Genomic DNA, 17,296 nt, shown 5'->3' on the forward strand with positions numbered 1-17,296 from the left:
TAGGAAGCGCCGCGGTGGCACGAGAACGACGGCAGCTGTGGTGCGCTCCCCAACGAAAAAAAATCAGACGCTTCAATGAGGGGAGACAGGCGACGAGCAACAGCGGTCTCTGCTTCGGGGAGAGTGGCTGTGTACTGAATATTCGCTTCTGCGGTGCAGCGGATTGTCAAAACTCAACTCTGCGGCAGAGTGTGAGAGAGCCTGCGGAGGGAAGCACCCTTTCAAGCTCTTTTAGCTTTTATCAGCACTTTTCAGATCAAAAGTGGAGAGAGAGAGAACGAGAGAGGGAGGGAGGGAGAGAAGAATGAGCTAATGGCAACTTCCTGAGACAGAGCAAATCTAAAATCTAAAGAGAGATCACCATGGATGATTTATGGCCTTAGTTTTGTGATCCACTCTAATACCGCAATGCTGACATCTTTCTTGTAGCTAGCCAATCACACTCAGCTGTAAATATGTAACGGGTCCTGGAAATACGAGTGCTAGAGTATGCCTCCATGCATATTTCATCAAAAAAAAAATTTTCCCCCAAATACTCCTCAGGGACCCGACTTCCTGTTCCAACAGCATTGAAGTAAACACAAAATTCACATTTCTTATCTGCTTTCTTCAAAAGGCCTCAAGAGTGAGGGATAGGCACATGAACATTTGAGTCATTATGCTGTATTTCACCATTTCTCAGGATTACCTGCTCTTAACGCCTCCTAAATATGAAATACATTATGTAGTTCATGGATGCACCACCTGGTCATTTTAAACAACATAGTACGATTTAACATTGCAACATGGAATATTCAGCACACAAAGGATTACTGCTATTCACCATTACGATCTATGATCTTCACTATCTCTCTCCACTATCTCTCTAAAGACGTGGTTCTCCAGGCGTGTCCCTGTACACATGACTCAGCAAGGCAGGAGGATGTGCTCTGATGTCATCTCATCGTCTGTGGCATGACAGTTATTTGAAGTTCGTGGGCGTTGGTTCTTTTTCATCCAGGTGGATACCAAGAACAGCATGGTCAGGTGGCTTTTCACCTGTCATTAACAAACAATCATACAGCTGCCACCCCACCCAGGCATTTTATCAATAGAACCCGACGACCTGTTTTGCCTGCACGCCTTAAAAAGCTATTGTGACCATAGTGGGCAAATATTAGCCTAAATACCACATTCTGTATTCTTCTTACAGTCATTCAAAATCATGTTGGTGTGTTGGTTTTTCATGTCCCTTTAAATGTAAAAAAAAAAAAATTACATCCACATCACATGCATCATCGTGTGTGACAAGTAGGTGTGTCAACTTCTTTGCCTCATCAGATCTGGGTGCAATCATGTAACTCCGCTGGAGTGTCCGGTTCAAGCCTACAATGCTAATGATGTTAATGATGTGTTCCATTCAGACACTCCCGCTTCTGTCATTTCCTTCTTTGTGAGATTTAGACTTGCAATATTAAAACAGACCTTCATAAAAAGCAGCAGGTTGTTACCACGATGCAAACCGAGAAAACGCATCTAAATCTCATCTAGTAGGTAATCATGGAAATTTGCCACAGGCGCAATTAAAGGTCGCATACAAAGGCTACACACCGTTTGCTTCATGTCTGCATGGGACTTCATCCACAAACACTTATTTTAATTATTTAGCAATCTTAAATAATTGATGAGACACACTTAACACTAAGAACACATGTACACAACAGATCCCATGAACACACACAACAGCTACTGTTAACAGCACTGCCATTATTTCCAAGAGCAGAAAGACATAAGCCACAGAGCTGCCAGTGCCAGGTATGTTTTGCATGACTGGGAATTGCTGGATCCCTTCAAAGGGGTCCATGACATACTGGCGGACATTACTTAAATCAAGCCCTCTGTATTTGCCAATATACTTAAAGATCAAAGTGACGTTTGACAGCCCGCTGACACATGACCAAATATGGCCCCGAATGCATGCGAGCGAGAGGCGGAGTGACGTGCCTTTGTAACAGCATTCCGCAGACTTACTGAAGCCGGCAACGATTAAATGTGCAACGCAAGTATGCGGTCAATTTCCTGTCCAACACTATCATCTGAGAGAGGACGTTAAAAGCCCGCAGATGAAAAGCACCTACGATTTTTGACAATGCATCAACAGGCCTATTTCTTTGGAGCCCCAGCTCGACTGAAAGCGATCCAAGAACACAAACACATACATTCAACCTGGATCCGTGCGCTGTTATTAATAAGTAATGAAGGTTGACATGCGAAACCGAAGCAGTATTACATTCTTGGTATATGTCACATATACTTCTTATTCTTATTAGAAGTATATTGTAGCAAGATGTAGCAACTATATTGCAACTTTCGAATACACTTATTTATACATACTATATTTATAGCCAACGTATTGTATGACATATTGTAACTTTACATGAACAAAACATTAATAACAATCCAATCATACAAAACATTGGTCACGTGCATAAAACAAACATCTGTGAAAGTTGGGAGAATTTACTTTCTGTCTTTTGAAATATAAATTCCTTATATTACAGATTTATTCCTTTTCCATTACTTTCCCATTTAGGCAGTGAAGCGCTTCCACCTGAGTGATTCATTATCCGAGCGTGTGCAGTGAGGGCTGACAGGCACACGGCTCAGAGAGATCCTGCCATGAGCGAAACACGCAGACGGCGGGGCGGGGAGGCTCAATCTGCCCTCCCAGGACGGCAGCCAAACCACAGCCCCCCCCCAGCTGAAGGGCCGAGTCACCCACAGCACGCCACTCTGGTGTTAACTCGGCTCCATGGCGAGGCACGTTCCCCTTTATTGCCTTGGAGGCAAGGGGGAGGGAGAGCTGCAAGGGGGCTTACCTCTATGTCCAACTCGTCGGCTGCGCACCTGCGGGATGCGGGGTTGGGTGCGACCCTCTGCAGAGGGCGAGGGCTTGCAGGCGCCTGGTCAGTGCCCCGCTCGATGTCTAGAAGCACGGTTATTCCAGGCAGGGATGGAGTGCCGAACAGGGAGGCAATTCCCAACTGCGGGCTGCCCTTATCTGCACAATTAGCGCCTCGGCTTCAAAGAGGGACGTGCCGCTCCAAGGGTAGGCGCAAGAAGCCTGCCTTCCCTCCAGGGGCACAGATTATCCAGGGCTTGTTCTTTTCGGATGGAGAGGAGAGGAACGCGGGCAGTTTCTGTCAGCCTTTCGTTAGCGAAACCGTAAAGCTCCGACTGCAGAATGTTAATGTAAAGTAAAAACAAAGTCTACCGGCTGGAGCGCACTAACCCTGCCTCTGCCGACCGCGCATTGCCTCAGCGTTATTTGGGTCGCCGGGCTTCGTTTCCCGGCCCTCCCTGCGTGCCCGATGCCGCTGTCACTGGAGGAGCCGCCGGATCAGGTATCAGACGCTGCCAATCTGCAGCTCCCCCGGGGGGGAAGGCCCTCTTCAGCTACTCCGCCTGCTCTCCCTAATTGCATCCGACACACAGCGGCGGCCTGAACCCGCTGCACGGAGCCGTCACGGCAAACAACTGGAGAAGGTGACCCGCCATTCTCCACGAGTCGCTCCTAATCTTAACACTTTACTGAAAAAATAAAACGAATAAACATACGCATTTCCCATTCCATTTATTCGAAGCACACGCAAATATGCTTCAAATTCTGCACAAAAAAAGTATCTGATTTGTGCACAGTGCGAGTTATTGTTGCTAAGTTGCTATTGTTCCAATAGCTCTGCTACAGGAATCAGTAAGATTGCCTCCGCTGTGCCAGAGTGAACATGCGTTCTGTGGGTGTCGACACTGCTTCGTGACGCATCGTTCACGTTAGGAGATGACAGCGCTGCAGCGTCTGAGATTCGCTCCGCTGCAGTGAGAAGAAGGTGACTCCGTCCTCGACCCAGCTCGTTACCTCACAGCGCTTGCAAGCCTGGACATACAGCTACCTCAGCTCTCCCAAAAAGCACGGTCACACATTCACACACAAACACGTGCACGCACAACCACCCACCCGTTGTGAATCTGTGCATGAGAATAAATGGCTGTAATAAATCTATCAAGGCTCACGAATATGAAAATCACACATCATAAAAATTGTTCCCGCCCCCGTTTCTAGAATGCTTGCACCAGCCAGCACATAAAACACAACACATGGAGCTGAGCTGCGGGACACTTACGTGTCAGCGTTACGCCGTTCCCTGAAATCCTGCCATTCCCTGCAGAATGAAAGAAAGACAGCTGTGAGGTCACACGGTCCACCACCAAGCGCTCATGTTATCCCACATGCCAGTGAGAACTCGCACCCTGGACCTTGCTGAGCATGCCGTGCACGGACTCTCGCGGCCGCGCTAACAAGGCCGAGGGGTGCACGTTCCTCGCTCACGGCTGCGTTTGACCCTGACGGACGTGCGGAGCGGGTGGACACCTGGCTGTACTGTGAGCACCCCCACATCACCTCCCCCCTAACCCACCTCCCATCCCCCACCCCTCCATCCTTTCCTCCCCTGGCTCCCTGAAACAGCTGGACGTGTCCCCTTTCAGAGGAGTGTCTATTTATAGCGGCGTACTCCCTCTGTGTTTGGTTTTAAAATGAGCTCGGCAGCAGAGGGCTATGTGACTAGAATAACAGATTCAGTAATTCAGCTCTCTGAGGATCGGAGCCTCTGGGCTGCTGAGGCCAGGGCTGGCAGTCAGGTGAAGCTGCCCCTCTCCCTATACATGGGCAGAGCTACATCAGCCTTACGTCTGTGTGTTTGAATGCACAAATCAACAGACACCCCACAGTCACCTATTCATAAAGATTCTGGATGAGACTGAGATCTGTAATGCCATTTAGTATTTTTAGGCATCTGTTCAACCTCAGGGCAATGTCCTTTGTCATTGGATCAAAGAAATACGTTTCAGCAAGGAATACCTTTTTGTTTCATCACACAACACTATGAATTTGGTAAAAAAAAAAAAAAAAAAAAAACTACAATCAACAAAAAAATGAGCATTTGAAACAGAAAACCATAAATGTCATAATTTGTTAAATCAAGGACAAAGTTGCATTACAGTTCGACTGTGAGGAGGCCTTAGTACTCAGAAGCAAAAGCACATGGGTTTTTGGTGCAGTCAGCCTGTGTGCGCTGTTGACATGCAGCTCTCTCCATCCTCTCTGGCACCCAGACCGTGATCTAGGACAGTGTGTTCCGCAAAGGGAAACGGGGAATTCAGCAATCTATGCCAGAGAAAAATCCTTGCTCTTTCCTTTTTTTTTTTTTTTTTTTTTTGGATGGTGGACCCTGAGAAAACAAGGGTGTAATTACCTACAAATAGCATTCGCTTAACTGGGAAATGAAAAAATCCTTATTTTTAGATTACGACTTTAGCCCACAAAAGGAAAAAGAGCATATACCTGATAGAAACAAATCACACTTGTTTCCACTGTGCATTCCCACTATTACTGAGGTAGCCTCAAGCTTATTAAACTGATGGTGACACGATGCAGTGCTGAATTATGAGACACAGCAATCACGTTAAATCAAGCTATTTTTTTCATAGCAAAAAAAAAAAATGACTGCCTTAACGTAGACAAGACAGACCCAATAAAAAGGATTTTGTTTCTCTCCTTAGTTGTTGAGTAGCACAGTTACAAAATGTATAAGGTGTGAAAAACTGTTGTAATTTAGACATTTCTTGTGGTCTAAAGGAAACTGTTTCATGTTGCGAAAATCCCATCAGTGCCCCCCTAGTTTTATTAATTTGTTTGAAATTTTATAATTTAAATGGGCCCCTGATTTTTATCACTGGAAGAAGTTATTCCTTAACGACGCCCTGGGGGATCTCTTAAAAAAATCGACAATAAAGTTCAACAGATGACACAACTTAGCACAACCAACCCCACTAACATCAACTGAAAGTTATACTAAAGAACATGCGGATGCCAGAGTCATGCGAATTACTGCAGCACATGAAGTAACTCTCCAGGACCAATGGTTCCATACGGCCATAACACTGTAAGTCAAACGTTATAGTAACTAACACGAGCAAGTTATTAAAAAGAGAACTTGTGCCGTTGCCAAACTGACCGATCAATAAAGGACTGAAATTAACTCCCAGCCAAAATCAGCTTTGCCAAACATAGACATTGTTTCCTAAATGCATCAGAATAAGAATGAGAAAAAGATTTGTTCTGTCAGATTTTAATAAGTCAAATTAACGTCATTTATACATCGATTTTTCCAGAGAGCACCGGAAGTTGTAATACTGCTGGTCCCTCCTTCATCAATGCACTTGTGTTGTATAGAGCCCATATCCTTTAATACATCTATTTTTAATTTGGTTAAGAACTTTCACATTAGGCTGGAGGTTAATTTCAAAGTCCATGGACGTTTAATGCTTGTTTTTAGTCCAGTTAAAATATTGATTAATACAGAGGAACTGAAGACATTTAGCGAAAACAAATCGATATATTACAGCCATTCATATAAATGCCCCTCTTCGGTTCATTATGACATGAACCTCCCTCGAATGTCAGTTCCATGCTATTTTCAAAATATTCCCGAGTTATTCACTAAATATGTTGCCACTGACATCAATTCTACTATTTTGGACATGTTCAGAGCTATGTGATTCTGAAAGCTCAGTAAGCACATCGGGCTGCATTTTTAAAAAATTGCATTCGCAGTGCTTTACATTATTCTTTCTGTATTACATTACCAGCGCCGATGACGTTGGTGTAAAAACGGTCATCTTCATATTACGCACGCCACTAGCGAAATCAACAAGTCTGCGCCTCTCCATTATCACAACAAACCCTGGCATTGGACGCTGCGTCTCCCCTCACCTAAGGACCAGGTCTCCAAGCTATTGCCAGCACCACATCACAAATTATGCCAGTTTTATGACACTGACAACAAAAAACGGAGAACCCCCCTCTGTATCCGCCCATTGCGATGACAACGGTGTTGGTGACAGAAATGATGACTCTGTGCCTTGCTGGCTAACACAATTATGAAAGCTAGAAACCTGTACTGCAGTCTTTTCCTTCGTAGTCTTTATAGTGGGAAGCTTACTCGTAATGTTAAGTTAACTCCGAAGATCACAAGAAATGTTATGATTTTACAAAAACGTATTAGGCATTACAATAGCTAGACAGACCTAAAAAGGAACACACAATTTGAAAATGGCCAGTAATTACCCAGCTGGTGACATATCTAACGTCTCTGAAGCAATCTTACACGAAGTGAACTCTAGCCAGTCAGCTACTGTCGCTCATCACAGGTTATCACAAACTAACAAAAATCGTGTCCATTTAAGACGCGTAAACACCTTAAAGACGAGCTGTCAGCCATTGTATTAAACAGAATAATAACATAAATAACGAATACGCCTCATATGTGAAACGAAATATCCACCTTTCTTCTCACCTGTTCACTGCTGCTGATGTGAGGAGCGATGCTGAAAAGATCGGTTTGTTCCACCAGATGGTGCGCGCGAGGTTACTGCAGCAACTGTGAAGACCTCTGGGGCATGTAGTTTCATTAGTGCTGCTCCTAGTTTAATTCGTGCTTTTTAGGGCTGAACAGATAAGCATTTAGACGACGCTTGCTGTCTTATTTTCAAGTTTTATTTTTTATTGTAGATAGCTCAGTGATAGAGAGACAACCAAAAAAATCTCTTGCATCCAGTTACACCCCACCAACGTTTTGTTAATAACTAGATATAAGCGCATCTAGACTAGCTTAGTATGAAATTTAGCAAAGTTGTGTGATATGTTAGGATTGATCTTCTACTCTCAAAGCAAATGACAACAAAATGTGACATCTGGTGACATCCAGCGGTTTTATATGCAAGGTCAGTGAGCTCAAGATCGGTCAAGCTACACATCCTCCTCGCAGTGCATCGTGTCGAATCTGCTGAAACATGGAATGAGATGATATTACGCCCTTTACATAACATAACCTTGAAAGTACAACAACACCGTCAGTCTATTTTAAATGGAAACAAAATTTCAGAATTAGTTTATGTGCAACAGTGCAATGTTCCAAAATATTACACTTATATTAAAATCTTCGTAAATATCCAAATGGCTGCTCTCTTAATATTGGCGAATCGTAAGTACTGGACAACGCTCTGTTCTTTTGACTATTCGCTACTTCCAGCATGGCGGCGTCCACGAGCGGCAGTGATGGCACGGAATCGGGTGTTCCAAGCGGAGTCTCAGCAGAGTCGAACCCAGGGATCGATCAGTTTCAGTACAGTGCTCTTCTGGATCACCTAATAGGAGACAAGCGGCAGATAAAGGAGCTAAATCCCATGGTAATGGGCGCCCTTCCGATGCCCCATAAAAGCGATGAGCAAAAGAAAATCGAACGGGCGATGGAGAGCTGCACTTTCAAAGCGGCGTTTGCCTGTGTTGCAGGTACAGATGTCTTTTCACCTCACAGCTGGCTAACTAATTGACATTGGCATTGGGTTCATATTAGTTGTCTGGGTTCTTGTTAAGTCGATCTGCCAAATAACTAACTACATGCACGTAGTGTCTACTCCAAGTCCTCGCTGCCTAGCAAGCTAGGTCGCTACCTTGTGCGTGTTCATAATAAACTTGTCTCTAAATAATGCAGTCGCACAAAATATTCAGTCTTGCTAAATATTAGTAGCCAATTATCTTATCTTGTATACAGTAAATAAGACTGTGGTCGGTGATTTTGGATAGAAAGCTAGCTAGCTAACCTTCACTTATTTTTCCAGATGTGATCGCAATTACAATTTCACACAATATTAGCAAGCTTCTCCATGTTAATAGTTGGAAGAAATTAGAAGAAAAAATTAGAATTAAAAATTAGATTAGAATAAAAATTAGAAGAAATGAGAAGTCTGAAGTATGACAACAGTCCCTTTTAAACATAATGCTTCCTTGCAGGAGCTGTGCTGGGAGGTGCGTTCGGCATTTTTACGGCTGGTATTGACACAAACGTTGGATTTGACCCCAAGGATCCCATGAGGACGCCAACAGCAAGAGAAGTCCTGAAAGACATGGGAAATAGGGGCATGTCGTATGCAAAAAATTTTGCCATCGTGGGCGCAATGTTTTCCTTCACTGAATGCTTGATTGAATCAGTAAGTTATGACACCTTGTTTCTGTTTAAGGAGCCGATATGATGCCTATATTGTGTAACCACTGCTTTAGACTGTATGCATTGAAAATGCGAAGATCTGGCAAATAATGTTCTAGTATGCATCTTTTTATTATTATTTTTTCTAGGGTAGATCAGATAGATCACATAGGATGATTTTGACAACAAAAATATTTCATTTTGCATAATGGTCCTATACTGCCCCCTAGTGGGTCAATAACGTAATACCGCTGTCACGGATACTCTCCATCTGAAAGGATGAGCAATTCTAGCCCTTGGGGATTGCGTCCTGCAGGTTTTAGAGTGACCTTTCAACGCGCAACTGATTAACACCTGGAACATCATATCAACAGACTGCGTGTCCAAATAACGGCCAGCTGGTTTTCGTTTTGGGGCCTGTAAGATTGGAATAGCCTGTCCCTGGCCTAGATTCTGGTCCGTTCCTGTTGATGATATGGTATACTGTTCACTGCGATGGAAGTCTTCAGTAGAATAACCAATCTCATGGGACCAATCACTGTCCCCATTTTATATTCTCAGCTTTGAATTATCCAAAGAGAATGTGGCATAGTTTTCAGTGGAAAGATTTTCCTTTTTATGTATTTTTAAGTTATTTCTTGGTTATATACAGTATATTAGAGACACAAATGATATGGCATTTACTACAATTGGATAAAATATATTAAGAGACGTTGGTAAATATTGTATTGCAAATGGAATCATCTAACATTTAAAACAATTTAAACAGTAAAAGTTAATGTTAGAGATGCCTGTATGGCATAATGGTTAAGGAACCTGACTTGTAAACTGTAAACAGGTGCAGAGCCCACACCAGGCTGTTCTTCCCTTGAGCAAGGTGTCCACAATAAGGGCGCTTAACAATCAGGTTAATTCACATTGGCAGATTTTGTGCAGTGCTGTACAGAACTTGTCTCACACAGCAGCAGAATTCATGCTGTGTAAACCTGAATGTGCTCTATGAATAAGTGCAGTACCTTTGAAGGACCTATGTGCCATATCTCAGAAACACGGGTTCCTAAGAGGAGAACACGAGCGCAGGTTTTCAAAATGTAACTGAAGTAGGACAGGTTCCGTGAAAGGCTGCATAAAATCTTTCCCCCTTGAATGCACCCTAGTATTGCTGTGTCGGTGCTGATGTTGACTTGTGAATGTTTCCCCTTTCAGCACAGAGGTAAATCGGACTGGAAAAACGCTGTTTACAGCGGCTGTGTAACTGGGGGAGCAATTGGATTCCGAGGTAGGCCCACTGTCAAGTCAGTGTTCAGATTATTTGTTATGGTATGTTTTACTTTAAGAGCAATTCCTCAGTGGCCTTTTGCCAGTGATTGGACTACATGAAAACCTTTCTAGCTACCATGTATTGTATGTATCTTTCTAGTCTTTATATTGGCCTGTCCCACTGTGTTCCTACGGTGTACTGGGAGGGCTCTTGAGCACAGCATTCATTTGCATTTCAAACCAGAAAGGGAGAGTATAGTTGTGCAGAAATGTGTTAGGAGAATGCAAAACTAAAGGCCACTTGAATAATGCAGAGATCAGTAATCCATAAACATATTATTGCCATTAATAGATATTTATGACATTTTAAGACCAGGCTCATACAATGGCTACATATGTAGCCACAGTGGCTGCTCATATAATAAATGCTGTGTTGTTCTTCCCTGGACAGCTGGCCTGAAAGCCGGAGTGCTTGGCTGTGGAGGCTTCGCCGCCTTTTCTGCTGCCATAGAGTACTACTTACGATGATGAGCACCACCACAAGATGTTTTTTTTTTGTTTCTTTTTGAAAAAACAAAAAACTGTATTTGTGGCCTGTTGGTTTTTGGTCACGACATGGATGGAGCTTGGCTGCGGCCATGAGGAGTGATGTTTGTGGATCTGTGGATTATGGGGACCAGAGATGCTCTTTGTCAATGTGCTCCTTATGGATATTGCATCGTAAGTGCCGCTTGACTCCAGTCCTCCAGGGCTGGACGGTGTCAGGGTTTCACCTGCAGTTGAGCCCTAATGAAATCAGTTTTGTATACTAAAGATCTGGCCTTACAGTTTGAAACTGAGAGATGTGTAAAGACCTGCTGGGCTGTGGCCTCTCAAGGCTGGGGTTTAGCTCCTGTATAAAATCTCAAGATTTCACATAATTGATTTTTGGACCGATTTGTTTTTGATTTTGTTTTGAAGTATTTATTGTAAAATAAATGTACTCAAGAAACAAGTGTAATCCTGATCAAATTTGAGCGTGCTGTCTTCATTTGATACGGAGTAGCTGTTCTGTAGCCAGCCAGTGCAGACCTGTTCATATAAAAGGAAGCCATGAATCCTTTACGCACTATTGTGTATCCAGCAAAGGGTAAACTATCTGTATAATTCACAGTGCACTAAACATGAAATGTCTGGTGTTCCATTTATTGGATTGCCACTGGCTTGTTTCTTGAATGTCTGATCAAACCAACACATGTAAACTACAGAAACGATACCGAGCACATGTCATATTCATAAAGCATGACAAAACAGCTGCGTTTGGTACAGTTTTATTTTATTTTTTTCCTAAAAAAAGAAAAAAGTTCACATCAACATTAACCCTTATTGTTAATACAGTATGTACTCAATTTCTTCCTAAAGGAAGTAAAATACACAGTTTTGATTTTTTTCTTTTAATCTTATATTAAAAATATCAAATAGTACTCATCTAACAGTGCTTATTTTTAAGATATGTTGCGGGCTTGATAGCAGAAAGGTTGGATTTGCATGGCTCTACACTCAGATCATGGGCGCCGATGCAGAAAAACAGCAGGAAAATCTACCTTTGTGTTACCCGGCCTGATCGATGACAAGCTGAACATGCAACGAGGGCAATTACACAGATCATCCCATAATTACACTAGAATGCTGTCGTACACAGAACAGGCTTGACTTTTTAAAGAAGCAGAACATTTTCCATACTTGTTAAGTCATATCTCACAACCCCCATTTAGGATTTCATACCAATTTTAAAGAAAACCGCTCAAGAATCAACTGTCAGAATTTGTACATCTGTTTCTTCTCTTTTTTTTTGTTTGTTCATGTTATCATTACAGTACAGCTCAGTCAACGTTGACTGGAAAGGAGAAAATGAACTAAAAAACATCACTACCTGATAAACTTCAAACAATGGGCTCCGCAGAGTAATTCTATAGATGTACTGGACTGTACAGGCACACGTAATATATATATTTATAATAAATAGGGCAAATTTGGCCAAAACTTGACAAATAGAGGGCTGTGTTCCTGAACGGGATGCTTTCGAGCCTTTGCACAGAACCTGTGACGACGGGAGAACCCGCCGCCAGTGAAGCCTCTCCCTGGTGTCAGTATCGTCCACACAACCCTCCTGAAACCACATGCACAAAGCAAGAGAAAACCAAAAGATAAACTATCAAACAAACAATATTTATAAAATATGTAAATGCCATTTCTGGAATGCCTCTGGAGGAAAAAAAAAACTGAGTAACAGAACATTCTGAAACCACTACCCAGTCAGACACCACCACGCTACGCACACGGTCACGACACGCACACGGTCGCTCCTCAGCCAGGCTGTCCGAGCGCCTGCCGGAGACTGCGTTCTCAGTTACTTTACCATGACACTGCGACGGGAACAAACATGGGGGGGGGGCCCTTTTTCGGGACGGACGAGAGAGCTTCGGGAGTCGAGGAGTACATGCCCCCCGTCTTCCCCATTTCAAAACAAGAGATGGAAGAAAAGCTGAAGTCTTTATGCGGGGCGGGGCGGGGCAGGATGGGATGTCAGGGCAGTGAACGGGCCTGTGTCGGGTCAGTGTGGCGGACTTCAGCTCCGACCCTGGCCGTCACGGGGCGAGGGGCGCGAGCGCTATCAGGCAGCGAGGGGAGGCGGGCTCCCGGGGCGAGAGGGCCGCTGCTCTCCCCAATCTTCAGCTTCCACCAGACAGATCATGGGGGGGGGGGACTGGCGCTCTCAACACAAACACACACACAACATGACTAAGGAATGCAGAGGGAGCACAGTGGCTTTCTGTCTGTTAGCTTTTTCTCTTTTTTTTGTTTTTTTTTTTTAGTTTTTTCTCTGTCTCTCGTTGGCGCTGTACAGTAAAAAGGTGTGTGGGGCGGAGCTCCCGGAGTCCCTCATGGCGGCGGCCCCCGGCTAAACGTCGGTGGAGAAGTAGAGGGTGTTGCGCTTCAGCTCGGTGAAGGAGATGGGATTGTGCTGAAGGTAGTAGAGGAGCACTTGGACCTGGGAGAGCAGAGGAAGGAGGGTGAGATCGAACGCTCCGGCAGATCACACCACTACACACATCCAGCGTGGGCATCCCATCGCACAGGCTAGTGGCAATGGCCCACATCAACAATCAAGCATCTTTAAATAACCCCTTTAGTTAAACAACGTACAAAAAGTATACAAGATTTGCATTTGTGATTTTTTTTGTCTAAAACGACTTTTTCGGATGCCCTACATCAACAAGCGAGCAATTATAGTAATGACCATGATAAAAATACTTTTTATTATGACTGCTACTGTTACTGTTATTAATAGCACAATGATAATAATAATACCCAAAAGCCAATGTTATGCAAACAGAAGAAAATTACAGGGGTGAAAAACGACCTGGAGGACCAGAGTTTCCATGCCTGTTGCCATGGAAACATACATCGCAGGGGCCTGGGAAGCTGGCTGTCCGGCGCAGTGCTGGCTAAACAGACAGGGGCGACGCGGGGGCAGGTTCCCACGGCTACGGATCGCATGTGCCTCGGACTTCAGGCAGGCGGTCAGGTCGGCCGCAGCTCACGTATGAGATCTTTAACGTGGTGAGCGAGGGGTGCGCTCACCATCACTGCACAGAGACCCCCTTTCTTTGGCCCTGCTGACCGTACCGTGGGTCTGTGCCCTCTGACCCACAGGCCTCTGAGCCCTGTCAATGCGGCCTTATTGGACTCGCTCGGAGTTTAAGCGGAGCCAAGGTATACTGCAAGCTGACAGGTCATGCTTATTTATCCCGTCAACGTTTGGCCCCTCTTATGAGCAGGTCACAGGGCACGGAGAGGAAAATAAGTCTCTCCGGAGAGCAGACGATGGGGCGAATGGCAGAGTTTTTCCTGTTTATTTCTTTTTGCCATTTATTTTGGAGTGTGGGATTCCTGTTTAAATTTAGGCGCTGGTGGTGCGGCAGTTTCCTGTTTACTTGTGAGGGTCCAGCTGGCCAGGCCGAAACACAAGCGGCTCAAAGCTCAGCGCCACATCTGCGTATATATTCACACACCACGTCTCCTTCTCTCACTGCATTTTCCCACAACTCCAACGAGGAAAATGCTCTCCAAACAGAATTACCGCCGGCTTTCATTTGTCATCCTGGGAATATTAGCATGGCACCGTTTACAGTTTAACTCATCTCCTTGTTCTTCTGTGGTGAAAGGAGTGATTGATGATAATGTGATATTTTCAGTGTCTTGGTGCCAGGGACTGAAGTGACCCAAACACAGGTGGCCTCTAATGCCCTTTCCCCCAGCAGGCCCCAGTGTTTGTGGATTTACTTCGGTTTCAGTTGCAGCCTCAGAATACAATGGAGCACTCTTTAGCAATAAAGTACCCTGCTGTTTTGTGTTAATGTTGGGATTTTTTTATGCAGTGATACCGCTCAAGTGAGCTGCGGTCCTTCTTGGCGGCGAGATCGCGTGTGGCTTTCTCGCAGCTGACCTCCCACACAGGCTTCATAAATCCCACATCCAGCTGCGGGATCCTACCGGTCTCTGAATCAGGCTCGGCTCGTGTGAGGCCTCTTCAAAGAGGTGGCCTTTCAGCACGAGGTAAACAAAGTGACCCAGAAGCCTCCCCCGCGTGAAACCTCAATGAACTCCCTCCCGCCCGTCCAACACGGCCTACCTGCGCCATGACGTCATGCGACCAGATGTCGGAGGCCAGGGTGATGTGTGCTTTGCTGCTCTCTGACTCGGAGGGCCTCAGCAGGGTGGGGCCGAAGACGGTGGCCAGGTTGTGGAGGGACATCTTGTTGATGGGCTCCTTCTCTGCGACCCTGTGGAGAGAGAGGATCCCAAGCATCAGCAACTGAACGGCTAGATCAGATCTATTCATTTAAACTACCAGTCTAATGTATATAAAAAGCCTGGGCTGCCGGACTGCACTGGATGGCAACAGAACATGTGATTAAGTTCAGATTCAGTTGTTCATCGGTAGTAAGAGCTGAGCGGAATCTAGAAAGATCCTACGGAGACTCCCTGTGTGTGCGTCCCTTTAGGGTCATTCTGCGCAGAACAGCTCTGTGCCAACGAAGCAGAACTTCCAGACGTCTAGTAATCCAAGCGGCAGGAGGAGATAACACCAACTGAGAGAGCTGCACAACACTGGACACGTATCGGGTTCAGTGTCCTCAACGGCTCGCCGGGTCTCCCCTTCTGCTAGCTGTAACGCCACTGAGAGCTTCTGTTGTAAAGCAGATGCGCTAAATAGACTGCGTAATCACAATCCCCTCTGATACCACCGCAACCGCACGGCAACGCCGAGTCACCCCACCGCTCCCGAGCCGGCCGGCCCGGCTGCGGATCAGAACACACACACACAACACGCACATCCAAGCAGACGTGCGGCTCGTGTGGGCTGCTCTGCGCCCTCCCTTTACCGCTGTAAACGCGCAAAGAGCAACACTCTGGTGGCGGAACCCTCAGCCGTGCGCTTCGTGCATGTAGCAGTGTCAATGCGAAACACAGCAACCACAGGGACAGCACATAAAGCACATCCCCGTGCTCCAGATCGTGTGTTTGGATTTCCCATCCCCTCTGAGACAGCCCGCCAGCAGGACGTCTTTCTTCCTCCAAATCCCTGCTAAGTGCAACCAGATGTGCACAGAGAGACAGAGAGAGAGAGAAAGTCCAACAGCCCACACGGGGTTTTTTTTTTTCAGTTTTGAATCTGAAACTTTATAAGCAGCCCTGCCCTGAAGACACCCCCTTTGATCTCCCTAATTTGGTGGCTCTTGCAGACATGAGCTCATGTCACACAGGGGCTGCACACGCTGGCCCTTCACTCGTAACCTCAGGCCTCGTATCTGCTGGGCAGCTGCGTCTCCAGCTCTGTCCAGCCGCTGCGGGATGGTGACAAGGCCGTAAACACGGAAAAACAAATATTTAAAGACTCTTATGACAAGCGGTTTTTTTCCTCTTGCTGTGATCTGTGGGCTGGAAAGGGGAATATGCAGCGCGAGTGAGAGCGGAGGGAAATTAGCTAAACTTAAGTTCATACTGGATCATGAACACGAGCAACAAAAATTGTAATAATGAACAATCACATCAGGAAAACACAGACTTCTCTACTTTTTTACTTCATCATCCCCTGATTGACCAATTCAAGTCTTTAATGTTACCCTGTCAGTGGACACTTCTGAGGATGGCGTGTATTATTATTAAGTGATAATTGATCGTTCATCTCCAAAAAACTCTGGCCCTGAGCTTTTCGTCCCTGTGTCCCTGTGTGATTACACCAGCTGGTCACTTCATTCGCTTGCATGGTTTGGGTATGGTTTGTACATTTTGTACATTTTAGGGTTGCACTGCCTTAAAAGGCCAGCAGGTGTCAGTGCTGCGCACTGATATGGTATGCATAGTCAAGGTTTTTCTGAAACCTCATCCAGTAAATGGGCTCATAATGTTTCCCTGCAACGGCTGTATGGCTCGTGTTAATGAGATGTTGTGAAAGAAGGCGACAGCTTTTGTGCTGCTCAGTGTGGGGTTTGAAAGCCCTCCACTTCCTTAAACAGACCCCTTACGGTTTCTCTGCCAACCTCTGACATTTTAGAGGGATTTATGTGAGTAGTAACAGTGTGTTTTATACAAGCTATAAAAATCAGCCAGTTGGGTATAGTTAGCCACTGCAGCACATTATAATTTTTCATTCTGACCATAAACCTTAACAGAAATACTTAACTCTTTAGGACATTTGGGCACAACACAGTAACAGAAATGAAGCAGCTGCCATTTTCTCTTTTTTTTTTTACATTTTGAGTGAATGTTTCTTCCACAGCTGTACTTCAGGGATGATTTCTGTATGCATAACAATGACCAAGCTGCTGAACAAGGCCACTGTCACTTCCTCCTCGGAATCAGGAATGATAAATTAAATAATAAAACAGACATGATAGCAAAAACTA

General features: G+C 45.0%; 3 protein-coding genes across 8 annotated transcripts in view; 1 reads left to right on the forward strand and 2 right to left on the reverse strand.

The window, feature by feature from the left end:
* The window catches only part of specc1 (sperm antigen with calponin homology and coiled-coil domains 1), an 83,782-nt gene extending 76,329 nt beyond the window's left edge, over window positions 1–7,453 (reverse strand). For both annotated transcript variants that reach the window (XM_036525343.1, XM_036525345.1), the window contains exons 1-2: window positions 7,395–7,453; window positions 4,161–4,199 (exon numbers count right to left, since the gene is read on the reverse strand). The gene's annotated coding sequence lies outside the window, so the exon portion shown is untranslated. The remainder of the gene's footprint in view (window positions 1–4,160; window positions 4,200–7,394) is intronic.
* A 667-nt stretch (window positions 7,454–8,120) lies between these two features.
* timm22 (translocase of inner mitochondrial membrane 22 homolog (yeast)) lies at window positions 8,121–11,598 on the forward strand. Its single transcript, XM_036525474.1, has 4 exons — window positions 8,121–8,389; window positions 8,891–9,087; window positions 10,290–10,362; window positions 10,795–11,598. Exons 1-4 carry the CDS (start codon window positions 8,131–8,133, stop codon window positions 10,869–10,871), a joined length of 606 nt encoding a protein of 201 aa, XP_036381367.1. The 5' UTR covers window positions 8,121–8,130; the 3' UTR covers window positions 10,872–11,598.
* Window positions 11,599–11,706: 108 nt separating this feature from the next.
* abr (ABR activator of RhoGEF and GTPase) overlaps window positions 11,707–17,296 on the reverse strand; it is a 133,436-nt gene continuing 127,846 nt past the window's right edge. For 3 of the 5 annotated variants that reach the window (XM_036525815.1, XM_036525817.1, XM_036525818.1), the window contains 2 exons: window positions 15,019–15,169; window positions 11,708–13,374 (listed from right to left, as the gene is read on the reverse strand). In XM_036525815.1, coding sequence (XP_036381708.1) covers window positions 13,285–13,374; window positions 15,019–15,169 — 241 coding nt within the window. In that variant the 3' untranslated portion in view covers window positions 11,708–13,284. Of the gene's footprint in view, window positions 13,375–15,018; window positions 15,170–17,296 lie in introns of all 5 variants that reach the window. The other 2 variants (XM_036525816.1, XM_036525819.1) reach the window with 2 other exon arrangements.

This window comes from Megalops cyprinoides, chromosome 3, assembly GCF_013368585.1.
Source record: "Megalops cyprinoides isolate fMegCyp1 chromosome 3, fMegCyp1.pri, whole genome shotgun sequence".
Lineage (NCBI taxonomy): Eukaryota > Metazoa > Chordata > Actinopteri > Elopiformes > Megalopidae > Megalops > Megalops cyprinoides.

Coding starts and splice junctions, on each gene's coding strand:
- timm22 (XM_036525474.1), top strand. CDS start 8,131: ATGGCGGCGTCCACGAGCGGCAGTGATGGCACGGAATCGGGTGTTCCA. Junction 8,390..8,890: donor GGCGTTTGCCTGTGTTGCAG/GTACAGATGTCT, acceptor GCTTCCTTGCAG/GAGCTGTGCTGGGAGGTGCG. Junction 10,363..10,794: donor GGGAGCAATTGGATTCCGAG/GTAGGCCCACTG, acceptor TTCCCTGGACAG/CTGGCCTGAAAGCCGGAGTG.